Raw genomic sequence first — 27,541 nt, forward strand, 5'->3', positions numbered from 1 at the left:
TGGGCGAAAGGTCTGCATAATTTGTGGGGGAAAAGGAACCAACTGAGCGTGAGTACACCCTCCCCTGATAACTCATTGTGTTTTGTTCCGTTTTCTGACTGTAGTTCTTTTTGAGTTCTGAGCCAGAACTTCTATGAGCTGACATGAGGGCATTTTGGATGATGGATTATGTCATTTCAGAGCAGTGGGAGAGTATAGACTGGGTCAGACCTTGCAGCGGGCCTGATGATTTATGTTCTGCTGCTCAGCTGAATGAGCCTCCCTCTTCTGGCAAGCCCAGGTAATAGGTCACAGAAGGGAGAAGGAAGCTTCCATTTAATATTCTTTGGTTTGGTGCAGGGATTACCAAATTGTGTGTAGCACGTGTGCAAGCTTCTTCAAAGTGTGGTGTGCAAACATACATAAACAGGACACCATTTTTACTGGTGAAAAACAGAAACCTACCAAAAGCCTCTTCTGGTGCATGACCTGGAGCAGAGCTTGGAGGGACCCCAAAGTCCTCATTTGAGAGGCGATGAGGCTGGAGGGGCTGCCTGCCAGCACTACCTATGGCCCTGCACAAATCCAGGAGCTGCTACCCCACATGGCCCAACACAGTCTTTTTCTGTGGTGGTAACAAAGCAAACAGCTTTGAAATTCCTTAGTTTAAGAGATCTCAGGAGTCATGAGCTAAAAGGCTGCTGATATTTATGTGCATATCTAAGCACTTGCTTTTGGGACTAAGTCAATTAGCATTCTTTAGATTGTAAAACTGGGACCTCAGTGGTTACTTCTGGCAGAGCATGAAGCAGACTGCATCTCCTGCACCACGGACTCCAGTGTTGTTGCTTTTAAGGGTGTGTGTGCGCGCATCACTGTTTTGCTAACATAATTGCCTGATCTCTCCGTAATCACTGGGCTGCATTTCCTTTTCAGGGTTAGAATAGAATCAAGACTGCGAACATTGTGCTGAAGTTTAGCAGTGGGACATGCTACTTATAAACTGTTGATGCCATCTTTTCTTGCATTTATTAGTTCAGGGAAAGTTAACAGCCAGTTCTTCGGTAGAAATGTTAGAAAACTGTTTTAGGGATCTGGGAAGGCCCGGAGTGAGATTCTTGTTTCCGTCACTTCTCTCCCTTTTTTAAATAGCTTATGCAGTTTGCACAGTTAAAAATAGACTTAGAAGCAAGATTATAAAGCTTATGAATTGCTATTGATGAGATAATGAACAGCACAACACAAGGAATTCTCAGGCCAACTACTTGTCCAAGATCTCTGTCCTGCTACAACTCTGAAAGTTTAAACATCAAAAGGGATGGGTAAGTTCAGAGTAGAAATCTATAATTGAAATAATCCAGTGTAGAAGCAGAAGAATCATAAAATTTGCTCTAGGTCTTTGCAATTTTTGTGCTGCTGAGGTTTCTACTATCTCACAGAAAGTAACTCTGCTCAAAGGAGGAAAAAAAAATCAGGAACAGGCTGCAGTGTTCAGGCAACACTACAGTACAATATAACGTCATAGTGAATGTTACGAACGCAAACCACAATAGACAAAGTAGCCATTACTTGCTTAGTGAAAAAATATTCGTTTTATATATTTTTAATTTCGCATATGAAGGGTCCTCCATTTTAGGCAAAAATATTTAAGATAAACAGAATGCAATTATAATGTAGGATAGGTTTTTATGTCTTATGACACTAACTGGTATATAATGAACCAATTAAGTGTTTAGAATGTACATATCACTGCCTTATATGAAATGTTTCTGACTGGCTAAGGGTCTTGAAAGGCTGCATGCCCTTTAGGAGCCATGCAGAAAGGCTGCATGCCCCTTAGGAGCCATGCAGAGAGACCTGCTGCAAAGTAGAAATAGAGATTTACTGTCCCAGTTTCATATTATTCAAGAAGGGCACAACCATGGATTATGCCATGAAACTGGAGAAACACGCTTTCCCTTACAGAGATGACATTTCAGCCACAACCTGGCACTGGTGCTAAAAACATAACATATAAAACAAGAGTTCAGAAGTATTGCGTTAGCCATGGCGGGTGTGAACAGGGAGAACATGGCATGTCTGTGAATATCAGTTTTGTCTGTGCTTTCAGTGAATGGTTTATCTGGTTTATTTGTGTTTCCTGTTTATTGCTAAGAAACTACTTTGTTAAAAGGGCCAGGCAGCAGAAAACAGAGCTAACTTTTTGCCTATCTGTGGCTGTAGCATTCTGGACCTGAGGCCAGGGGATTGCTGAAAGGAAAGGGAAATCTGTGCTTCCCTGAGAGTAGCTGAGCATGTTGAGAGCAGAGACACTTCCACGGTGCAGGATGAGACAAGTTGTAGCCCAGCATCCTTGAAGGTGAGTGCTGAAGGTAGGAAGCAGCCCCTTTTGTGTTAGAAGTCTACTGAGCTTAGCTTGGGCCTCCCTGGCAACTAGGAGCAGACCCAGAGGAGCACAAAGGGGACTTTCCTGAGGCACACAGAGAGGACTGTGTTGGAGGAGATTCAACTCGGAAGCTGTAAAAGTCACTTGCCTGAAAAGCGGGACTGGGAGAAAGGACTACCCTGCAAAGACTGAGGTCTAGGGAAGGACTTGTTTTTGTGCCTTTTATTTTAATGAATCCTATGCAGCAGGTAAGAGTTCTCTCTTTCTAATGTTAATATATTTCCCTGTGTTATGTTTGGGCTCTTAGGAAACCTTGTCCTTAAAGATTGGGAGTCTCTGGGGGTGTCCTTACTTTTAGGATAAAATGGGACAACTATACCACCAGGTGTTAGCTGACTTAGGGTCTAGTTTGATTAGTTGCTAATCATCTTGTAGTGGAGTTATGTTCCTTTAAGGCTATCACTGAAGTTATTAAGAGTTTGCCTAAGTAGGAAGCATGGTATTAGACTTAAGCTGGCAAATGACTGATGGTAGCAATATACTTAAGGAAATAAAACTTGTAACTTAGGAACGTCTTTGTTTTATTCTTATCGTTAATAGGTGCTATTGAATTAGTGATTCTGAAGGTTGTTTCAGAAGTTCTTCCTTTTAACAGCAAAGCTCTTCAGTTCCTCAAAACAATTACCTGGTACACACTTAGGGCCAAGTGAACATGTTAAGATGTGACAGAACTGGTGTACTTCAGTTAACATGACTGCTCTTCCCCAGTTCCATCCTCCTTGTTTATGCTGAGGAGAAAACAGGGGCTTGAGGCTTTATAGTCCCTTGGCTATATTTTTGGGCTGTGGGGAATGGGAGCAATTAGTCATGGGCAAAATGGACGGGCTCTGCTGCTGCTCCACGTCAGCAGATGGGAACTGGATTCTATACTTCTTACCTTCCTACAGCATACTAAGTAGCTTAATTACTTAACCTGTGTACTAGAACTAGACTTCACTTAATGTTGTAGTGCATCTCTGCTTAAGAATTAACATATAATAATTGAATATTTTTCTGCCTCGATGTTCACATGGAATTTTTTTTTTTTAAACCATGAGCTCTAGAGATTCTAAATTTTCTCTCTTTCAACTACTGGGAACAGGTGGGAAGAGGAACATCCCAATTTCCATCTCTCCCTCCCTGTTATAAAGTAAGTTGTCAGCTCCTTACAGAGAAGTTGAGAATGTAAACTTTAAGGTCTGTAAGAACTAGAGCATTAGTAGTTAATACATATTTAGTTCTATTTTTAATCATATTTTTAAGCCAGTGTAATGACATTTAGAGATATGTCCTGAGATTTTGTGTTTTGATTACTTCAGTTGACAAATACTGCATATGAAATGTATTTAAAACAGTTAGAAATTTTAAAAGTTCAGACTATTTTCTCGATGTCTTAGTTTAGCTTAAAAGTGTGACTATTAGATATAAGAATGGGACAGTGGAAAATAAAATAGGAGACCTTGTACCTGATCCTTCCTGCACGCAGCACTGACCAGAGCTTCAGTGGCATCAAGAAGGTCTTTGAATTTGCTGAGGGAAGAGGAGGGAAAAAGAAAGTGGGGATGTACAAATGAACCTGACAATCTGCTGGCTGTGGGTGCCGTGCAAGATTTCTTGCTCTTTATTTTTCAGAAGGTCTTGGCAATATTTTAGTCATTAAAATACCAAGCAACTTTCATTTTATTGTGAAAAGATATTGCAATCACTTCAAATACATCATTTCTGTCACAAGATTTATAGCTAAGGAGATCTTCCTTTTTGGAAACACCACCTTTAGAAAGATATATCTTTCTTTACAGAAGTCTGATGAGCCACCTGAGTCAGAGAGTGGGTCTTGAAAGAATGATATATAAAACGGAAAATAAAGTGTCATATTTCAAATTGTATTGAAAAATTACCCTGAATGTTTTGGGGAAAATGTGTTGTTATATATTTCATAGAAGATAAATGAGGTTCAGAGTGACTTCAGAATCTTCTTAAATCAAGAAGTCAGCATGAGTTAATCTTTTCTCTCTTTTTACTTGTTTTAATATACTTACAGATTTTTTTTTCTAGCCATATAATATGGTGACAAAGAGCTGCATTTCCATAGCTGTGAGTTTTTTAGATGAGGAGGAAGACTAGAAACCTAACAGCATAGCAGACAATAAGATCTTTTGTAAAAGGTAACTATGAAAATACCGTATTTCTGGTTCTACTTGTGATTTCTTTGGCAGATGTGGTAGTAGCATACTGTGACTGTTCACCGCATGCACTCAGGGCTCAAGTCTTTATATCTGAGGAGTCTCAAATGTGAAGTATGACTGAACCTTGGATATTAAATCAATTCCGTGCTTAACACAAAGTCACAAATCCTCTCTGTAATGCAGCCTTTTCCATAGCCATAAGGAAAGTGGGTCAGGAGAGAATAAGAATGGATCTGGCTTATTTGGCAAAGCAGTTTTGAAACATATTTCCAAAACTAAATACCAGTTAGCATAGTTTACATTGCAGTGCCACCCAGGTCATTTCTGGCAGTCCAGAAATACTGATCGCACTTGAAAATTTAAATAAGGTCAAATGCTTTCAGCCTAAGAGAGTCCTACCCTTGGTAACGAGTATTACAATCTCACCGCTTGGTCTGCAATGAAACTGCCCGTTTGTGTTAACCGAAATGTTCAGAGCATGGACTTGCTTTTATGCCAGTAGCTTTGATAAAGTGATTAAGATTTCATGTTTTGCTAAATTGATTACAGCTGACGTGGATTGTGGATAGCTGGAAGGCCAGACACATTCTTACAACCTGAATGGCATTAGTTATGCACAATGAAAACCATTAGAGCTGCCAGTGCCGCATACGGAGAAATGCAGTGATGTCAACAAGGCATATTTTGTGCAGTGGTAATATAGATAAGTTCACTGTTGAAAAAACACAGAAAATAAACAATTGCCTTCAAGAGAAGGTTACTCAGGTTGCAGATTTGAACCCCTAGAAATTAGGATGATGAAAGTTGCCCATGCAGCTTCCACTACGTCCTCTTGAATGTGTAGTCTTGATGTACATGTGCCATTTTTTCCCTTGTTTTGCGCCTTTTACAGACTGAGAGAGTTTACTTTAAAAGGATTGCTTAATATTTTATTTTGTCCTCAATGTTCTTTATGTGGACCTACATCCATTCAGCGTATGCTACTCAGCCTGTGCGCTGAGGGTGCAAGGAGTAATTTCCTCTACAGTTTTTCTGTTTTACTGTCATATTTGAGTTTTTCACTGAGGTAGATGAATTTATTTTCACAATGCTCCTATAAAATGGGAGACAATTATTCCTTCTTTAGAGATGATGAATAGAGGCACAGAGGATTTAAGGCCCAGTTTTGATACCTATAAGGTCTACTGGACTCAGAGTATGTAGCCTATGTGTAGTGTCCTACGTATTCAAAGCACACCCCTCCATTAACTCAGATATTGTCTATCAGCAGCGTGGTGCCTCTCTGTCCATCAAATCAGCTCAAGTGATCTCTATCCCTTGAGCTAATAGATTAACTGATAGCAGCTGGAGGCCGTCTTCCTCAGCGTTGACCCAGACTAGAAAGGAACGGGCGATTGCTGATGAATTTCACGCTTATTTGCTGACAGCAGCGAAGGAAGATTATAGTATCCTGAGTACCTCTCCAGGCCTTCGCCCTGTGCTCTGGCAGGCATCAAGTGTCTGTTTGTCCCCCTAACTGTGACCTCTTTGGCCTAATTCCTTATATTTTGTTGTTTCTGAACTAGTCAAGCAGTTGTTGGTTCTTCTAGTCAGGCAGTGTCTGCTCCTCAACCACTCATCCTGGGTCCAGTTTCCTTGCAACTCCTTGTCTCACTCCTTTGAACCTCCTTTCCCCTCTCTGGTTTTCTTACCTGGTTAGTTCTAACTCAGCATCTGATTTTTTTTTTTTTTTCCTCACCCCGGTCTTGTTTGTTCCCCACTGCTCTCAGCCTGCATCTTCACTGGCTCATAATTCTGGTTTCTGTGTTTCCTCAATTATGTTATTTGCTCTTTTCTTTCTTCTGTTCCCTTTCTCTTTTCTCCCTCTTTCTGCTCTTGCAATAAGTTTTTTTTTTTTCTGGGAGCTTACCACTTCCCAGGTTGGTTCTCAATTTCCCTCCTAAACAATCTCTTTCCCTCACCTAAATTTCCTCTCCCCAGTGCAGCCTACCCTCCCAGACTTTGTTCCATTCAATAGCTCTTTGACTTTCCCTTTTTTTGACCATATTACAGGATTGAGGGATTTTTTCACTTAGGTAATGACATCAGACAGCTGCTTCTTCTCCGCTCCTAAAATAGTAGATGTATCACAGAAGTAGGGCCAACACAGCCCGTAGTGATGCAAAACTCCAGTTGGACTAAGAGCTGTTCCCAGTCTAGACTGGATCATGCCTAGTGCCTGGCATCTGTGAACGGTTTAGTTGCTGGTACCATGAAGTCTGCTGAACGTGTATGACTGGCTATTTTAAAAAAATTGAATAATTGAATAATTTGACCAAATTAACTGGTGAGTAAATTCTTCCAGATTTGATTAACACGTCTAGCAGTAAACACTAAGGGACATGAGATCAGGCTGTAGTATGTACTGCTCTGCAAGGCATCAGGAAGAAAACTTGTCTTTGTTTCTCATTTATGCAGAGTACAATATGGTAAGCGTGAATATTGCCTTCTTTAAATCATCAGCTCCAGCTCCTATGGTGAATAGTATTAATTGCTGTTGACAGTCTAGTTTGGTATAGCAGGTATGTTTTCAGTTTATGCGTGTGTGTGTATATATATTGAAGCGTGTTGGGAGGTATTTCTGAAGAGGGATGACCTCTTATAGTGGGGAGAAAAAAATCTTGACCATACTAATGTAACGGAAATGGCCTGTGGAATTAAGCCTGCAAGTGCCTTTAGGTAGCGTACAAGCAAACATGAAGGCAGAAAGATGACAATAGAGAATTATCCTGGTCAATACATGGGCAAATGATACAGGACAAAATGAGTAAGTCAATTTTTGCAGCTACAAAAGAGGTGGAAGTTACAAGTAACCAACACTATGCAATTCCATTACCCTTTTTTTTTCCCTAGGTATATTGAAGGAAGTCCATCTCTGAGACGTATGACTATGATGAGGGAAAAGGGAAGGCGACAGGCCATTAGAGGCCCAGCGTTCATGTTCAACAACAGGGGCACGAGTCTTACCGCTGAAGAAGAGCGCTTTCTAGATGCAGCAGAGTATGGGAACATCCCTGTGGTGCGCAAAATGCTGGAGGAGTCAAAAACACTGAATGTCAACTGTGTTGACTACATGGGCCAAAACGCCTTGCAGCTTGCTGTAGGGAACGAACATTTGGAAGTGACAGAACTTCTATTAAAAAAAGAGAACTTGGCACGGATCGGAGATGCCCTGCTGCTTGCAATCAGCAAGGGCTACATCAGGATAGTGGAAGCAATTTTGAATCATCCTGGGTTTTCAGCAAATAAGCGACTGACTCTGAGCCCTTGTGAGCAGGAGCTCCAGGATGACGATTTTTATTCTTATGATGAAGACGGTACCCGCTTTTCTCCAGATATCACTCCCATTATTTTAGCTGCGCACTGCCAGAAATACGAAGTTGTGCACATGCTATTGATGAAAGGAGCAAGGATAGAAAGACCTCATGATTATTTCTGCAAATGTAATGACTGTACAGAGAAGCAAAAGCATGATTCCTTCAGTCACTCCAGGTCACGAATAAATGCTTACAAAGGACTGGCTAGTCCTGCTTACCTGTCCCTCTCCAGTGAAGATCCAGTACTCACTGCTCTGGAACTCAGCAATGAGCTTGCCAAGTTGGCCAACATTGAAAAAGAGTTCAAGGTAATGGTGTTTTTGATTTTCTGTTACTGTTTTAATGTTGATGTTACTTTATAATGTCCTTAGATGCTTGAAATTATTTCCTGTATTTTCACTCTTTCAATTGCAAATGCTTTCCTTATGTTCGTTGTCCCTTGTCCCTTTTGCTCTTGATTTTGCATTCTCAATGTATAAGCCATTAAAAAGCAATTTTTAATGAAATGAAAGTACTTTTTCACCTACTATGCGCGGACAAAGGGACAATGTGAATTCTAATAACCTTGCAACAGATGGAAAACCATTTTGTTCACTGTAACAGATTAAAGATTGTTTTTAGTTACAAGTACTCAGTAGTATAAGCTTAGAAAGCAGAAACATTACGTTTTCTTGAGCGTACTGCAACATTGGCCTTATTCCCTTTTTTTTTTATTTGTCCTTATTTCAGATGATGTCTCCAAATTGTTGGGAACACAGAAAACTTATTTAATGCACCTTACAGAAATGTCACTTGTTCAGAACCAGCTGTTAAACTGATTGCAGATGCAGTCACTATTATCTTGTTTCTGAGTTGTATCTGGTTTAGTATGTCAGTGCCCTGACTCTCCTGTATATCTCAGCTTCTCCATCAGATAATTAATGACTCAGTTAATTGTTGGCCAGCGCTGCTTTTTTTATGATCTGTAGTTTTCTCAATACCTTGAAAAGTACTAACAAATACAGTTTGTACAATAGCAAAAAACAAAACCAAAAAAATGGCAAAGCAGTAGGACAACTGTTTATAATAAGAAAAGCTCAGCTTGTGATTTGACAGTTTGTGCTCAGTGAGCAGTGATATTAATAGCACTGTATCTAGTTGTAACAAAAACGTTAATACAATCCTGCAGGGTCAGTGCTGGGTACCACTTGTTTAATTAATATCTTCATAAATGATCTGAGAGAGGCAAAAGATGCATTAATCTTCTAAGATGACAGCAAGCATTACAAACGCAGTGGATTACTGAGAAGTACCCAACAACCCAGAGTCAAATAGGAGGAAATGGATAAAGTGAAGTTTACCACAAGCAGAAGAAACAATTTTGTATTCCTGAGAAAGAATAGCTCTAGATACAGCTGAAAGAGTAGAAAGATCACTTAAAAAGAAAGCTTCAGTGCTGAGGAAGATCCAACTATTATATCACTTAAAAAAAAAAAAAATGCAGAACTTTATAGCAGAGTTGTACTGTGGCCCACTACCAAAGCCAAGACCAAGATTTGTATTCATCGCTCTTGTCAGCCTTCAAGCCAAACTCTCCGAGAAGGGGGGAAGTAAGCCCTATAGGCTTATGTTACACATATTCCAATTCTTGCTTCCTCCTGTCATCTTAAACCTTTCTTCTCCTTTCTTTGCTGAAGGAGCTTCCTCATACCATGCTGCATACTGTGTAATTTGGCAAATGGAATGAGTATTTACTGGAATGTATTTCTTCAAGAGTGGAGGGAAAATGTCGGATTTTTTTTTCTCTACTGTAAAAATACTGAACTGGGAAAGCTCTTTGTGGGGATAAAACTGAAGAATAGAGATTTCTATCATACACACAGAGCGTGTTGACTTGTGTGCTTCCCACAAGGCCTTCGTTGCTTGCCTTATTTAGAAACCATTACAGAAAGTAAAAATTTTGCTGTCTACAGCTCAGTCCTGTTCATGATTGATTGCTTTTTAGCTAGGCCAACAACCTGAGAGCCATAGGGTCTCCAGAACTGTGTGTCCAAGATGATAGAAAATCAACCTTTTCTGTCTCCTATGGCTTCTTAGGGAGAACTCTTCTTCTGGGCTGCCATCTCAGAAACGCTAACATCTATAATTTCTTTGTGATACTGCATATAATGTCTGTTGCTATACCTGTGTTCAGAAACTCTGGTGAGCTCAGGACCTCAATTTAAGTGTCACACAACACCCCCAGTCCCTCACAATACTGTCTCTGCCACCAAAAGCTAAATTAAGGCAAGCCATACCATGTTTTTGTAAGGAGAGAATGTAGATGATTAGAGCTGAATGGAGAAGTCTCAGTAATGCTGAAAATTTGTGGGAAACTCTCATATCCTCGGCACCAAGACTGTCAATACTAACTTAGCCAAAAAAGAAACGGCTTGAGATTTTGGAGGGGAAAAAGCAGAATGTTTTGATTGGACTTCTCAATTTAAAACAGAATTTCTTTTTAAAAATTTACTTTATTAATTCTTAAAGAATAAAATATTCAATTTTTTGGCAACTGAAAATTTTACCTTTTTTTGTTGTTTTTTCTGAACCAATTAGCCTCTACCCATTGATATTTTGGAATGTCCACGAATCCAAGAAATGTTCTATTTGCACAAATCTCTCTGTCAACAGCCCTTACACTGCTGCTAACCTTCCCAAGCATATAATAATTGAATCTTGGCCCCTACTATAGAAGCTGTTCCTGGCATCTTGCTGGCATGGAAATTCCAGCTACTCCTCAAAATCTAAACGTTCCAGTGAATTAGTTATTTTCCTGATGTCACTTCTCTCCGCTTTCCCTGTTTCTTATGTGTCTCAGGGTATTCTTTGTGCTCTCTCAGGCCTGGTAGGAGAGTTACTTGTTTCCCTGTAGCATCTATGGTCGGCTGCCCTTCCTTCAGGGAAGGGGGAATGGATGAGGGAGGGAGGAAGAAAACAGAGGCAAGAGATTTTTTAGTATCAACATCAGAGCAGTCGAGAAAGGTTGAAATTGCACAGCTAACAAGAAGCCTGTATGTTCCATGGGGGCTGTGGGCAGGTATGGTAGGGGCTGCCAGCAAGCATGAATGTAATATGAGATGCTGCGTTGACAGCTGTAGGGGCAGATTTAGGATGAAGCAAACGGCCTCTCTTCTGTGTCTTACAGAAATCCATTCTGAGTTCTTGCCAGCTTTGATTGAAGTTCGAGTTGTAATGGTCTGTTCAGTGCTTTCTTTTCTACAGATGTGCCATCTGAATGTGTGTTTCTAATGACAGTGTGCTTTGTCATGCCCCAAAGGAGATCTCCTACCAGTGTGCTCTCCTTTAGTATCATCATGGAAAATGCTTAGGTATGTCAATCAAACTCAACCCATAAAACAGCATTCAGCATAACTGTTCCCGGGTAGACAAAAATAGGCAGTATCATTTGTCTTGCACAGAAAATCTGTTTAAAGGGACTTTAACGATGTTCATGATTTATTCCCAACATCTATGGTAAATTGAGGTGCTAGCATTTCCAGTGCAGGCTCACTGCAGTGCACTTCTTGGATGTGGAAGAGTGGCAAAGAAAGCACTTTCTAGGTGGTTTCCCCACAGAGAAGGAATATAGAGAGAACCTGTTTAAAAATGTCTGAGGCCAAATTTTCGTGATGCACGCTTGCTAAGTTGAACCTTACCTCTTTTGCATATGCAAAGTCCAGTCTCCTTCTATCACTTCTGATTTACAATAACGAATTCTGATGTCCATGTGCAAATCAGAGCTTGCAGAAATGTATTAGAGGTGTGGGTAAGTGACTTTTAGGACATTCATTCATGACAGTCAGTTCCACGTTAAAAACGTTAAAATGTTAAAAAATTTTATTCTTAATTACAATGATTTTTTTCCCCGCAGAAATAAGGAGAAAGGAATCAAAGAAACTAGTGAATCATCATTTTTCTTTGAAGATATAAGACACATGTAGCCAAAAATAAATACTGAAAATGAGTAAAAATAGGTGAGGAAACTGGAGCCCTACAGAACATTTCATTCATCTTACTTCTTACCTTCCCAAGCTTCCTTACTTCTTACTCCTTTATAAAATCCCTGTTCCAAGTTTCTGGTGCTCCTTCTACTCTTCATCTATTTCATTGTAGGGTTTTGTTTGGACCCTTTTCCCCCTTTTTGTTTTTTGCAGCCGCTTGTTACCTTCTTTCCCATCTTTTCTCCTTTTCTGTTCCCTCTTTAGATTTGCTTTTTTTTTTTTTTTTTTTTGTCTCCCTTCTAAGTGTTCTCCTATTCTCTTGAACTTTTTTGGATTCTTTACATCTTCCTGCCTGTAGTTTGTTCCTTGCTTCTCCTAATCCTGGTGGGGCATGGCTGGCTTGTCTGAACATCCTGATGACTGCTCTCCATGTCTAGAAGCTAGCTGAGAGAACAGCAGAGATTATCAGTACCTGGCTGTCAAAGCAGCAAGACATTATTTTAGTGACTGGTGTAGCAAGATATCACCCTTGAGGCTAGAGCAAGGACTACACCATTTTTCCTTTTACCTTCCCTGGAAATCTTAGTCCCCGTTTCAGGGATTGATGGCAGGATTTGGGTTGAAGTCAGAAATTTCAGTTTGTTTTGTCTGACTCAAGATTGCTACCAAGCTCTAAAAAACCCTTGCTCTCAGTCCCTTAAAGGAACTGAATAGATTCTCTTCTGTCAGATTTTCAGTGGTATTTTATACGTAGAGTTAATTAGAAGGAAATCGGCAGTGCTAATGAAGTTTTGAGTCTAAGATATGAGAGCAGAATTCTGATTCACTCCGGATTTTTTTCACCAATTTTGATGTTTATAAAGGCTTTTATAAGCAAAGTGCCTGCTCAGAAAGTGTTTTACAAGTAAAGTGAAGCTTTCAAAGTGTGTTAATCTGCTAGCTGAGTTCTTTCCTTTTGTTGAAAAGGATCAACAAACCTATTAGGTTAGAGAAAGTTGTGGTGCAGCTTTCTGCTGTCACTTGGCTTTCTGAAGTGGTTTCAGACCTCTGAAGTATACTGCTTTATACTTGAGAGACTGGCTGGGGAAGCTCCGTCTGGAGCTGCATCTTTTCCTAATGTGAAACAGTGTTTATTACCACAGTTGGAGAACCATATTTTCCGATCCCAGTAGCAGCAGAAAATACTTTACAATACAAGTATTCCCAATTTTTGAGTGGTTTTTTTCCTTCTATTTCTAACAAGCCCTGGCCACTGCAGCTGCTGTAGGTTACTGAAGTTAATTGAAATTTACCGTCTGCCCTGAGACATTTAAAAATGTTATTTCACAGTGATGGGAGAATTTCTGGCAATCAGAACAGCTGATGGAACTTTCCTTTGGAGCAGAAATGACCAAAAAAAAAAAAAGGGGGGGGGGGTGAGGACCAGGTAGCTAAAAAGCTGTGTGACGGTCTTGTATACCAGCTTCCAGCTAAATGCTGTCCTGGTATAAGCAAGCTCAATTCTCTCAGTGGGAATTGCGCTATCTGACATCATGTCAGAATTCGGTCTGTCATATCAAGGATGAAAAGGAGCATAGTCCCACTTTATATAGGCTAAATCCCTCTTCTCAGTTCCGCTAAAAGCTCCCATTGAAAGCAATGGAAGATGTGGACGTGCATCTAAAAGCAGAATCTGTCACTGTTCCAAGTAAATTTACATAGTGTTATCTCAGCTGAACTAACAAAGAGTGTTCAAGCTTGAACTACATTTAGGACGAGTTTTTTAAAAGGACAGGGCCCAGATCCATAATCATTAGTGCAATTGTGTGCTTAATTGGCATATACAGCTCCTACAGATATATATGCAAACTGGCTAATTATGAACATGATTTCAGAAAGGCCATTTAATACCTAATACTTAACTTGCATGTACGATTGCATGTGCGTGTGAATTAGTTAGGCAGCCGTGCGTAGTCATGAGCTGTGGTGCTTATGGAAATCTGGCTCTTGTATAACAAGAAGTAGATATGTACAGTTTATTTGAATAGATATAACTGCTCTTTTTAAGTTTTCTTTAAAATAGCTTGAAAATCTCAAAGATAAAATCAGCTTTAGATTTTTGTTCTTATGCTTTACTCTTTACACACAGATTAATACATCCTTTATAAAAATTCTAGATAAACTCACAATGCAGTCTTGAATATTGTGAGTGAAAATGGAATATGCAGAGTTGGACAGACTGAGATCTGGCAGCTGACATGCACCAGAGACCTCTGAAACTGCTGATGAGGCACAGGTCTGCAGTTCCACTCATGGTCAGTTGTCCGTTATATAGAGGTGTCATCTGTGATAGCCATGAAATGCAAAATACAGACTGATACTTTTGATGTTACAAGGAGGTCTCTGTAACCATTAATTTTTGAGAGGGATGTCATTTAAGATATAGCTAGTAAAACCAGCTAAGTTAGGTTGTGAATTAATTGAAGATGCACTGTGCTAGTCAGGGAAACAGAGTCTCTGCATTATCGTGAAAAATAGACAGAGCTCCCCAACATAAGCAGGTCTGCGAGTGCCTTGCTCTTTGTTTGGCATTCCCTTGAAGAGTAGCTTCACTTTAGGGAGCTGGCAGTTTGCATTGTGCATAGCAGGGTTTTTCAAACATGGGTTTGAATGCTTCACGTGGGGAGTTTTAGTGATATTGTTTAGAATAGGGAAGAGATGAGTGATCTGGGCTTCATTTGATCTTGGTATCTTCCCAAGAGGAAACAGAGCTCTGGAGTTGTGGGGAAGGGGCGGTCACAGGTTATGGTTTCTGCTGCCAGCACAACAGCAGAAGTAGAAGTAGAAGATAGCTTGAGGATTGGGTCCCAGAGTTACAATATGGGCAAAGTTTAGCTGTTTAGGTTTCTGAAGCAATCAAGTAGACTGACAGGGATTTCATTTTACAAATAAATAAGTAAAATAAAGGCCTAGAGAAGGAAATCTGACAAGTTTTTCTAGTGTAGGATCCAAAATCTGAGTCGGATGCTAACAATGCACACAGTGGTTTTCAGCTCTCGTAACAGGCTCTATAAATATTGTAGGCTTTATTTAATCCTTACACTTGACAAAATTCAGTCAGTCATTCCTATTTTTAATCTTTGCTAGCAAAAAGCATGACTTCTAAAAGAAAGAAGTCTACCTACATATCAAGAAACACATAGCACTGTTAATTTTTCATTAGAAAAGTACACAGATCTCGTTTAGCTGGCAAATAGTCCACGCGAGGCAGTCTGTCCTTACGCAAACAACAGGGCTGTGCAGAGTGGATGGGTATATTTTCAGGCTACCTGAAAAAGTATGGGTATAAAGTATGAGCTGTAAGGGAGCAAATGTTGCGGCCTCCACCACGATCAGTCAGGAGGCTAGACACACTTGTAGGCGTACTTGTGGAGATGAGTCTCTGTTTGTGAGAGAGAACAGCAAAATGAAAGTCTATGCTCTGTTGAAATTGTGATCTTCGTATGGTATTGCAGCCATCACAGTTTGTTCCCCTTTTGCCCCAGTAAGGTGACTGTACGCCACTCTGCCATTTCTAGGCAATGTTTCATGGTTGTAGCTGACAGTGAAAATGTATTCTTATTGCACAGTTTGTACTAATTGAGAAAACAGTATTTGTTGAGCGGTAGCAGTGTGTGTCACTGTAGCAAAAACTTGCTTGAACGCTTACATTTTTGTAAAACTGATGCTGGAGTATGCTTTTCTGTGCATGTGTGTGTAATGTGACTAGGCTATGGTTTAAATGCAAGGAAATCAAATTAGATTTCCTTGAGTTTTTTCTTTAAATTTTTAAGAAATAACTTCTTGTAATGTGACTTTTTGTATTACACATCTCTTTTTAAGGAAAAAGAGAGCAGTTAAATGGTAAAGAAAATGGAGTGAATCATTAGATTAACTATTACTATTTCCAAACTATTAGAATATCTCTATTTCTCATTCTATTTCTTCAGTTTGTAAAGCCGCCTTCATCCCTGAGATCTTTGCATGTGAGAAAAGACATTTTAAATGAAGAAACTCCCCACAACTGGACAACATGTATTCATTCATGCAAGGGCAAAATTTGAACTCCAATGCGCCTTGAGAACCTTCAATAGTACAAAATCAGCTAAACTAAACTTTGTTAAACTTTAATGAGATGTCACCTTTCAGCATAGGATAGATAGAATTAATACTAAAACAAAGAGTGAATTTTTTTTAATTGTTTTTCTTATAAAATTACACGCGCCTGCAAAATTCAGATGAGAAAGAATGTAGTTTCTCTTTCAGCTAAACAGTGCTACTATTGAAGTCAGTGAAGTTAATGCGTCCGCCTACATGCTGCCAATAGCAGAATTACAGCAACTTTATATTGCGAAGGGAAAATTAATTACCAACCTCATTCCTATTTACTTAACAGTGTGCTGTATCTGATGATTATCATGCTTGGCCATCTCAATAAATGCTTCTTCAGTTGTAGTGAAAATGTGGAAGCAACTCTGAAATAAGAAATTTAAGGCAAAGTGTTAAAGTTCTCACACATTTGTCATAATTCTATTTTGAAAAATGTAGAAGAGCTTAAGCACTGAAACGACATAGGACTGAAGTAAACTGAAAGTAAGGTATTGCTTTAGTTTTTTTTGGCTCTACTGGGATTATCTTTAGTCTCTATTTTGTCTTTACTGAAGAGAATCCCCATCCTCTTCATATTCTCTGGCTAACATGATGATCCTCTTTGTGCTCTTAATATCCTTTCCAAGCCTGACTTTAAACAGTTCTCCCTTTGTCCTCTATGATGATACTTTCTTTTCAGGCTAGGCTATTTCCCCTTCGTCTTTTCTAACATGGCTATTGAAGCCAACAGTTCTGAAATCCTCCTCTACAAGGTGTTTATTTGTGTAGGATCTGATGTCTAATCATTTTCCTGTCTTTCACTTAAAAGCTTTCTCTACATTCAGACCTCTGTGCTTGTAAGTCCATTTCACTCCCTTGACTAGCTTATCAGAGTTTGTCTTTTAAAAGTCCTAAGTCTCACGGATATGCTTGCTTATCCTTTCACTTAATTTTCTTACTTATTTTTATTACTTTTATAACTGGCTCATCTATGCTGTTCTCCTTATTTACCAAAAACACATCTAAAATAGCATTGCATCTTGTTGGTTCCGTGACAACTGAATTAATGTCTTCTATGGCCCAAGGGAATAACAGGGTCCTATCAAGGTTAGGACTGTTTATTTCCTAGTCTGTATATGGGATGTTAGTCTTCTATAGCAACACAATTCCCAGGATTATTGTTCATCTCCAATAATGTTTCAGAGATCTTGATGCATATCTGAATCTAACCTGTGGGATTGTTAGATGATTCCCATAATTATCCTATGCAGTCTCTTTTCCCATCTTTCCCAGAACAGTTTGAAACCACTGACAGCATGTTTGCTCTTCTATCCCATTTGATTTTTTTATACTCTTCCCGAAACATTTTATAGATGTTAAGTGAAAAATATTAACAAAACTAGTAGTACAAGGGAAAATAAGTATACTTAGGCAAGGCGGGGGGGGGGGGGGAACTGGATTTCAAATAAAATTTGATGTGAAATGAGCAAATGATTAAGGCAGTAGGGAAGCATTTTCCAGATGACGGGCACCACAAAGGAAAAATCTGTACCCCCAAAAGTGATTAAAAAAAGCAGCGTGTGAAAATGAACAGAGTTCACTGATGAATGATGAACAAAGAAAAGTAGAGAGGAGGAGGACTCAGACAAGCCTTTTGATAGCCTGTTGGAAAAAGCAGCTGAAGCAAAACTATAGGGTAGTCAAAAAGAAGGCTTTACTATTTTGAACTGGACACCAAAACACTTGAGGATACAACAAGGTAAAAGAGGCAGGTGCAGTCAAGTTTCCTCCTCCAATTATAGCTTTATATAAGAGAATTGGAGGCTGCATCTCAGGGGAAGGGGAAAGAAAAAAAAAAAGCTGAGACGACACAGACACAGGAATTGAAGACTTGAGGGTAGAACTTAATTAGTAGTTCTTAGGTAGAACTCTCATATGAGCTTATAGACAATGTCACAGAGGTGGTGGAAGACAGATATGTTCGCATGCTTAAGATTTTGTATAGTAGCCACAATTTTTGTCAGAAAAGGTAGGATGTTAGCTAGATGGAAATCTCTGTGATGTCAGCATCTATGAGCAACTGATAAATTGAAAGGTAGAACCTAAACATCAGACCTAAGCTTGCACAGAGAGATGAGGCGAGAAGAATAAGGAGGAAGAGAGTGAAACTTGTGAGCAGTGTGCTGGACAAAAGGCATGTATGTAGAGAAAAAGCATTATCACAGTATTCTAGACACAACAGTTTGATAGATGTGCAGGAAGGATCACAACACATGAGCATAACGGTATAGTCCAAAGTGTGAGTTGTTGGAGGAGACTATGAGGGGAGACAGAGGAAAGATTGAGGACCAGCAAAAAGTAGTTGCTTTTACGATGTGACATAGTAAGGTTTCACAGGTATAACCAACATGCCACAAATCTGGAAATGGCTGATGATATTGTGCAAAAGGGAAGAAGCTGAGGGTGAACGGGGTGGGGAGAGATGCTTTTCTAAAAGGAAATTTAAGTTTCTGGAGAGCCTAATTATCCTGAAATTGGGGGAGGGAGCAACTGAGGTTGTCTACCCAATCCTGGGAAACCTTATGTAAAATCATGATAGGAACCAGTTTTGAACTATATTTAAAACTAATCCAGGTTACAGAAATACACTTCCCAATACAGATTAGGTTTGGAAAAGAATCTGAATAGGAGGAGGGGATTTGTTTTTTAAGAACTGGGAAAAGAGATGTTGGTTTTACATACTTTCAGAAGGTAAAACAGAGCTATTGACTTCAGCAGTAATAGGAAAAACTGATGGAGCAAGAACAGATGAGGGACACTAAAACAATAAGGGATTGGGGAAAAAGGAGTGGTCCGTGACAGATAACGGACAGGAAGTTGAAGAAGAAAAGGTGAGGACAGAAAGGGAAAATTGGGCAGAACTCTTGAAGAAAACTTGAAGTTTACCAAGGTTTCTCTCTGTAGTTTGGCAGTGTTATCAGTGGAAAGATGGCCTCTCAGAAAATGACTCAGTACAGGGGTCGAATATAAAAGCTCAGAATCGCCCTTTGAAGATGCTGGTTTCCCTCAGTTGTCTGTGTAGGAAACTTGCTGTAGTCTTGCCACACAACACAGATGTCTAATTTCCTGCCACAGTTACTTTGCAGTTACTTTGTAACCTGTTGTTACATATGAAGCCAATGTAATGAAAGTGGGAAGTGGAGGGGAAATAAGGAGGAGAAAATGAATATTATGTAAAGGTAAGTAAAGAGTAAGCAGCCACTTTAGCATTGTAGAAAGAACAGAAATCATATTCATAGCCTGGGAGGCAACCCAGTAAGTGTTATTTTATTAATTATCTACATTACTCAAAGCTTTTGCTGTTCTGCCCGAGTGATCAGCAGAAAAAAGATTTCCGGTATCAAAAAAGAAGTGATTCTGCCATACAAAAAGTCTGTAATGTCTGATACACTCATAACTGAACACATTCTGTGAAAGTCAAACACTATTAATTTTCAGCAACTTCTACAGTTACTGTACGAGTGCACTTTCTTTTTTCCTTCCCATTGATTGACATTCCTAAGCATGTTCCTTATGGGCCATTTTCTCTTACCCTTCTGTTTTAGAATGACTATCGCAAGCTGTCTATGCAGTGCAAGGACTTTGTGGTTGGTGTTCTTGATCTCTGCCGAGACTCGGAAGAAGTGGAAGCCATTTTAAATGGGGATTTGAATTCTGAGCCCGTTGAAATGCAGAGGCACAGAGCATCACTGAGTCGTGTGAAACTGGCCATTAAATATGAGGTCAAAAAGGTAACTCTTTCTAGCCAACGCTTTCAGATGGTGTAATATATGAACACAATATCCACATGTCTTATGAACTGCTGGTTGGTTGTCTTAATAAGACGTAGAGCATGTAATCCAGATTCTCACACAGTGGAAGCTGGCAGAAGGGCACTCCAGTGCAGGAGTTCTGTTTAATCTACATTCCGCAGGTGAGAGCTGATGGGAGATTTTAATGACATAAATCAGCTGTGCTAGCAAGGTTATGCACAGTTAGTCAGATCCTTCCCCTGGTTAAACCAAAAAACCCTGCGGATTTCAGCTGGGCCACCTTTTCACTCTATAAGCATGTGTCGTCTTGCTGTCCGTGTGATAATATTAAAATGAAAAGAGAAAGCTGCAGTTATAATAGTGTTGACTTCAACCAATGAAAAGAACTGGTTTGTTCATTATCTTTTGTTTTTCTCTTTGCTCTCTACCCTAAATAACTTAATCGCCCAAATAAATTCTCGAAAGTAAATTTAGGGAGTCCTACAATGTTCTACCAGTATTCCTACCAAGGGATATATATTCCTCTGAAACGAAGATCTTAATTTTACTACTTTGAAAAGAAAGAGAGACTACTTACGTTATCATTAAGTACATTATTTTTTCCTCTTTTTTCAAGCATGACGCTATGTCAAAGAGCTCATCTGCTACTGTATGGGTATCAAAAAACAGCAGCATAGAGAGAAATTCTACATGATTGATGTATGTGTTCCTTTAAAAAAAAAAATAATACTTATATAATTCAGTCCTGGAAATGCATGGAAAAATGGAAATGTTTGTTGTCAGTTAATCATTTTCCATATCTCTGTTTGTCAGTAGTTTGTAAAGTGCAATGTATATTCAGCTGATACCCCATCAAATTATTTTAAATGAACGCAATTATTTTGTGAATGAATGTTATATCAAAGTGTAGCTCTGTATCACACGATTCATTTGACAGAGATGCATATCCATATATTATTGCAGTTTTTAAATATATAGCTGTGCTGTTCTTTCTCGAGATCCCACTAGATTAGCACAGAAAATAGTTAATATGATGGCCTACTGTCAGAAGGACTCAAGAAATACAGCAATGCCTATGTTTTATTTACAGCTACCTATTTACATGGTCACTATAATTTCCAGTCTTTAACAGCCGTTATAGTTTCATCATCTCTGCAGGAGTTCCTATGTCTTTCAGAATAAATAACACTGTGTTATGTGGCCACCTGTTGAGCCAATCTGCCATATGAAATGAATTGTAAGCAACCTGCCAGAACAGCTGGAAAAGGTTGGTGTTTATCAGCGTCCCCAAAAGATGGCTAACAAAAATTGTAAACCCAGATTACACACAGCAAATTGTTTCCAATATAGAATTTGTGTCCAGCAGATAAACGCATGTGAATTACTGAAATTCACATATAAATTAATTGAAATTAATGAATGAAATTAATTAATTGAAATTAATGAAATTAATTAAACGGAGCAGCACAGGGGAAAATCTCGTTTCAGTAGACATACATGTTTCATACCTAAATAACATATGAATTCTTCATGCTGTTGTATTTCAATGTGGACCAAACTTTTGCTGAGACTCTTATTTCTGCTTTATTGCTGAAGACTGTGATTTTCTTCTAAGAGATGGTTGTTCCTGGCGAAATTCATTGCTGAGCAAAGGGCCACCCAGGTCTGTTAACAGCAAAAATCTACCTAACGTGAGACAATTCCATGTAGCAAACTTGTTCTCCTCTCCTACAAGAGATTAATTATTTGTAGATAAACTCAAGGGTTTGGTTCTAGTTCCTGAGAAATGCAGTTCAGCACCTACAAGACTAATGATCATAGTGGGAGAAGATAGTGCAGACTTGTTTCCATATTCATACATGTGCTCTTCCATGTAGATGGTCAGTACAGAGGGCAAGACAAGGAATGAGCCAGGAAATTTCTGGGCATTGGTGGTCCTTTGATGCTGAAACTGGCCCCGTTACAACTGCTGCAGAGTATAGTAATACACTGGCTGCAGGACAGATTCAGATGTGGAAACTCCACACAGGATCCTTTCAACTCTGTGACTGTAGCAAGCAGACAAGGAAGTGCCTCATGTTTCTTAGCTTTCAGTATTTCTAGCTGCACTTCTGGGTTAGTTGCAGTGGATTGGTTCACTGTAGCAAGACAGATGGTACAGCCAAACAGAACTGCAGTTCCATGAGATGGCTCATGAGTGGTCTGCCCTTTGGATGGCAGGGGAGACAATAAAAACCATATGACAAGTGAGCTAATGTTCTCAAAAGTGTGGTTTGGGAAATGCAGCTTTTAGCTCTAATGAAACTCCTGCACTTAATACCCAAGGCACTGCATAAGGAAGTAACCCCTCCTGTAAATGGGGTATGAATTTTGGAGTTAAGGTTCAGACTGAAACTGTAGCCCCAACAGTGAATGTTTGAGGGGATTACAAGCCAAAAAAACCTATGTAGAACAAGCAGGATGGCTCTCCATGCTGAACTGCTACTGCAGAAGTGCTTCTGATTCCTGTATTGTATGTTAACTCTGCCGTTAGACTGCCAACAAAATCTCAGAAGTAGCTGACAGTGGGCCAAATTCTGTGGTTCTTATTCAGATGAAAATCAGAATGGAATTTCCAAATGAAATGAACAAGAGTTTGTCTGAGTAAAACCACAGGATTTAATTTTCAAACATTGAAGTTTGTAATAGATAGGACAGAAGATTCAGAGTTCACTTTGTATGCTGTGTGTTTATATATCAGAATATGCCAGGATCTGTTTCTGCTAGATCTAAACTCGGTCATTTGGATATTAGAAAAAATAACATTACTTAATCATTCATACAGAAGAATATCTTCGTACTGATCACTTCGTTCATTATCTTGGAAATGAAAGCAAATTGAATGCATCTAAAATGTTACAGTCAAGTATACCCTGAAAAGCAGATATGTAAAACGGGTTTTTTTTTTTTTTAGTGACCAGATACAGTCTGCAAGCTTTTTTTTTTTGTTTCAATGGAATTGGATTGGGTTGTAAAATATTAGACAAATGTGATAATAAGATAGACCTATGTAGCACAAACTGAGAAACTATATGGAATGCAGGGTGAGAGAGGAGAAATGCAGAAGAAACAAGGTTGCAGCATAATGTGAATGGTAGGTGAAAGATGACGTGAACTCCTGTCTCCTAAGGAGGTGAAAGGGGAGAGATGGATAAACAGGCAGCCAGAAAAGAGGTTGCAATTGCTGAGATTAAAGACAACCAAAGCGTAAATTGAAATATTTCAGCAGAGCCAGAGAGAAGGATGAATTTCAGAGCGTTTATGGATGGGAGAAGTGACTTGAGTTGCTGTGGGGGCTTGGAAACGGTGCAGATAGTGCAATTGCCAACAATTAAAATAATGTCTAAGATCTTCTCAAGAGCTTAGACTTACTGCCAGAGAAGAACTTGCCGTAACCATTGGCAGCTTACTCCCTAACTCCTCACTTTTTTGCGGAAAGAGATAGCACAGGCAGAGCTCATCTCAGCCTCAGATCATAATGTTGATGGACCAAGAGGAGTAAACCAGCACACAGCTCTGGATAAGATTTAAGTGAGCTCCTGGCCTGATTTGTAGGCCTGATTTGTAGGCTAACTCCCTTAAAACTCCCTTTCTGTTTCTTCCCATTCCCTCTGGCAGTGGGAGGAATGATGTTGGTGTTCCTTTTTTTTCTCCTCTTTCCAGGAGTTTTTAGCCTGCTTTTTTGTATGTCTTCATAATATGAAATAATTACCGACTTTCCTATGTCTTTGCCCACAGTGAACTTGCTGCAGAATTTGTCACTTGATGGCATGAATTGAGAATGAAATTTATTCTAGCAAAAAAGAGGCAGAGGGCATATGGCAGAATGCACAAACCAACTGGTTTATGCAAATGCACAAAAAAGTATTTTTGTAATGGGACGGGCTGGTGGTTTTTTCCTTGTATAAGCTTCAGTGGTGACAGACTGTTTAAAAGAATAAAATTATTGTTTGAGTTTATGTTAATTTCTTACAAATTCTTTTTTAATCTTATTTATTTCTGCCTGCCATTCCATTATAGGCACAAACTATGTCAATATGTAACCTGACTGGCTTATGAATCACACACCAAAATACTTTGGTACTTTTGTTCTGGAGCAAAGTAGGTCAAAATATGGAGATTGCTTCTCTGTTTAAAGCTCATGCAGCAGCTTCAGGTTCCTCTTCATGAGAGATTTAGGGTTCTCTGTTTCCATTGCCCACTATTTAATTTGATATTTTGAAGAAGTCTGCCCTGTTGTACTACCGTATGCACTTTTAATGAGGCTTGGAATATAAATGTTGTTTTGCAGGCAGGACCTGGCAAGCAGCAGTGCATACAGTACATTATGATCTCAACAGAGTAAAAATGATATTTAAACGGACATACAAGGTTTACATTTTTATTTTTTTTAAGTATAACTTGATCAAATTTTCTTCTTAATCCAACATGGAGTTATCAGAATTATTTTAAAATCCTTTTTGTGAAAACACTTAGAATTCCTTACTCCAGTTTACTACAAATGACAACCAATTTGACAAGAATGTTAGCCAACTTCTTCAAATGGCAATGAGGACGAGGCTTTTTACTCTTGTGCTTAACTGATGTCCCACATGCCCTTGTGATGTGGCAGTCTCACAGGCTGTGGTATAATAACAGTAAGATTGATGTTGTTGAGTATGATAATAATTTAGAAATGGAGTTCACCAGTAATGTAAATGTAATGGGCAGGGAACAGGGAGAGCTATAGCGTTGTTCTTCCCCCACCCCTTTCTTCAGTAGTAGCACCCAGCAAGGGCTGCACGCTGCTGGTTATATGATGTGGTCCTGATGGGGTGGCTGTACAGTATCTGCTGTCTAGGTAGCGGATAGCTTCATCCTGAAGAGATGCAACAGTGCTTTAAAAATATGGCAATACATGCACTTCCACAAACTCAACCACAAGTGATGTTAGGAGAATAAAACTTGAAGCTTATCAAAACAAATGCAGTAGTTGAACATGGCTTGTTCTATTGTTACAGAATTATTTTGGGAAATAGTCCCTTCTCCATGCTGAAATCTTACAGAACCTAGGAAAATAACTCGTGCATCTACTTACTGCTTATCAGTAACATGGAAGTTGTCTGTTTAATAATAGGTAGTAGAGCCTTAATATGTGTCTCAAATTAGGATCTAAACATTTCAACTAGTGCTTACTTTCAGTTTTCTGACGTTCTTGGAGAGATCTGTGGAAGCTAGGGGCTAATGAAACTTCTATAAAAGGCTCAGGAAAGCAAGTTTGTGCTCAAATAACTAATTGAGGAGAAGTCGTGCATTTATCTTGAGCATTTTCTGCTTGTCTGTTTGACTGTCTTGTGATTAAACTCACTTGAATGCTCTATTTCTTTGTCTAGACACTTGTCTGGTTTTGTTTTGTTTTAGATTTTAAAGCACTGAAGTTACAAAGTGTTTAGTGGTGGCTCTGCTTAGCTGGGTTAGTTGATACTTTACCATTGACTTCAGTGGGGGGGCAGTTAGGTCAAAACAGAGAAAGTATATTTGAAAATCGTCTCTCATGTGTCCACGTCTGAGTATCAGAAAAGTATCAAAATACCAAAATTTGCATGTGGGGTCAAACATTCCAAAAACAGCCTGATGTTGTGTGAACGGAAACCAGTGGTAGCTGGGTGCGCTTAGGCTACTGATTATCAGGATTCTTATGTAAATGCCTGAATATTGTCTCAAGAATTTAAAATTAAGTACTGAAATTTGAAATTCACTCAGATATTTGTACAAACTTACTCCTGTGGTTTCCTCACTTCCAACTGATGCCTTTTAGTCCTGCTGCTATAGAAACAAATGAGCAATATTGATAAATAATAATATAAAGCAGTCATCAAAAATAAGTGTCTCATTAAAAGATTAGTTGAAAATAAAATTATCTTGCTTAGAAAAATCCTTGAAATGTTTATATTTTTAGGTAAAGTATACACCATTCAAATCTCATTTGAGCTTCTGTTAAGGTGTTAACAGCGCATGAGAATACAAAGAGGTCTAGGAATAGCATGAGACTATACAATGACAACAATTTGTACATTGGAGAACTTTTTAAATCTTAAAATAGTAAAAAGGGAAAAGTTATTTTTGAAAAACTGGCAAATTTGAACATATTTTTCAGCTAAGATAGTATCAAAGGCATGAACTTTGAATAGAGAAAACACAAAACTGAATTGCAAAATAAACTTTATATATTTAGGGTAGAGGATAACAAAGCATGAAGTAAAAAATCTATTATAGGGCTCTTGGAGTATCATCAAAACCATGAGAGCATCTTATCCTCTGATTCACAAAATGGAATTTCTATGTATAACTGAATGATAAGTTTTATCTTCCACAAAACACAAGCGTGTGTTTATAATAAGTGCTTCTGACTATTTTTCATATCCCAAGTAATTCCAAATAGAGATGACAGCTTGCCTCATTGCTAATAGAAGAATAAAGAACCCTTTCAGTACCCATCTCTCTGCCTCGGGGGAAGTTTAAGCACCTATGCTATATTTCTGCTTCATTTATTTCTCGTCTCAATAAGTTTTAAACTTAAAACGTGTAAATGGTGAAGGAGGTATTTGAAAAAGAATCAAATCAAATGACTGCAACTTTCAAGGAAGTCTGTAAACAGTATATGCAAGAAGAGGAGGTGCTAAAGGTGGGTTATGGTCAGACCAGAATTCCCAGCCTCCATCAGCCTGATTTGCTGAGAAATTGTTGCAAGATAGGATTAAAGATCAGCTCTGACAGGATCCAGTTAGGTATGTGACACTGTTCTGATAATGCATAAAAGCTTCTATCAGTGACAGCTGTCCCCATGTGCAACCCTCTCCCCAAAGTGCTGCCTTTAATCAGCTCAGCCGTTTATACTTTATTTATTAACTTTCAATTTTAAGGAAAGGGGGGAAAAAAAGCATGCTTATTAAACATCTGGTGTTAATTCAGATCTTAAGGTTCACTATTCATGCATGTAATATTTATATAACTTGTACTATAAATTATAATATGTCTTGGTTTTTCATTCTTTTTCTTTACAGTTTGTGGCCCATCCCAACTGTCAGCAACAGCTACTGACTATCTGGTATGAAAATCTCTCAGGATTACGGGAGCAGACCATAGCTATCAAGTGTCTGGTGGTGCTCGTTGTGGCATTGGGCCTTCCATTTCTAGCCATTGGTTATTGGATTGCACCATGTAGCAGGGTACTGACTTCTGTAAATTACATATTAAAATACCTTGTATTACTCTGGGTGCTGTTTTTCAGTTTCTGACATCCAAAATGCAGTATCGTGCCTCTAGTTTGCTGCTTCTGAAATTGCTGCTTCTAAATAATCATATTTTTAGTGATCTCTAGTCTTGAGCCAAATGATGCTATTTGCTTTATGTTGCATTGTAAAGAGGGAACTACACTGATGAAGCATTAGAAGGAACATAAGTTGTTGTTAAGTTTAAAGAAAGAAAAAGCCCTTCTCTGAGAGCCTTTTTTTTTTTTAATTTCTCTAGATCATGCTCACCTCACAATCTGTGCTATGCAACTGAATTCTTGTATTCGTTTTAGTACTGAGGGCTTTTTAATAGCCATCACTCAGTGGCCCAGAAGATTCTGTAACAATTCTCCTCCTGTGACGTCTTAAGATCCGATGCTGTTCCTGTATAGACCGTCCGTAGA

At 38.9% G+C, this 27,541-nt stretch overlaps 1 protein-coding gene across 5 annotated transcripts in view; it reads left to right on the top strand.

Moving 5' to 3' along the window:
• The window catches only part of TRPC3 (transient receptor potential cation channel subfamily C member 3), a 48,009-nt gene that overhangs the window by 3,558 nt on the left and 16,910 nt on the right, over nt 1-27,541 (top strand). For 3 of the 5 annotated variants that reach the window (XM_068941655.1, XM_068941656.1, XM_068941657.1), the window contains exons 2-4: nt 7,483-8,254; nt 19,621-19,806; nt 26,910-27,074. In XM_068941655.1, coding sequence (XP_068797756.1) covers nt 7,483-8,254; nt 19,621-19,806; nt 26,910-27,074 — 1,123 coding nt within the window. Of the gene's footprint in view, nt 1-2,425; nt 2,614-3,506; nt 3,555-4,457; nt 4,570-7,482; nt 8,255-19,620; nt 19,807-26,909; nt 27,075-27,541 lie in introns of those variants that run through there. The other 2 variants (XM_068941658.1, XM_068941659.1) reach the window with 2 other exon arrangements.

Source organism: Struthio camelus, chromosome 4 (assembly GCF_040807025.1).
Source record: "Struthio camelus isolate bStrCam1 chromosome 4, bStrCam1.hap1, whole genome shotgun sequence".
Taxonomy (NCBI): Eukaryota; Metazoa; Chordata; class Aves; order Struthioniformes; family Struthionidae; genus Struthio; species Struthio camelus.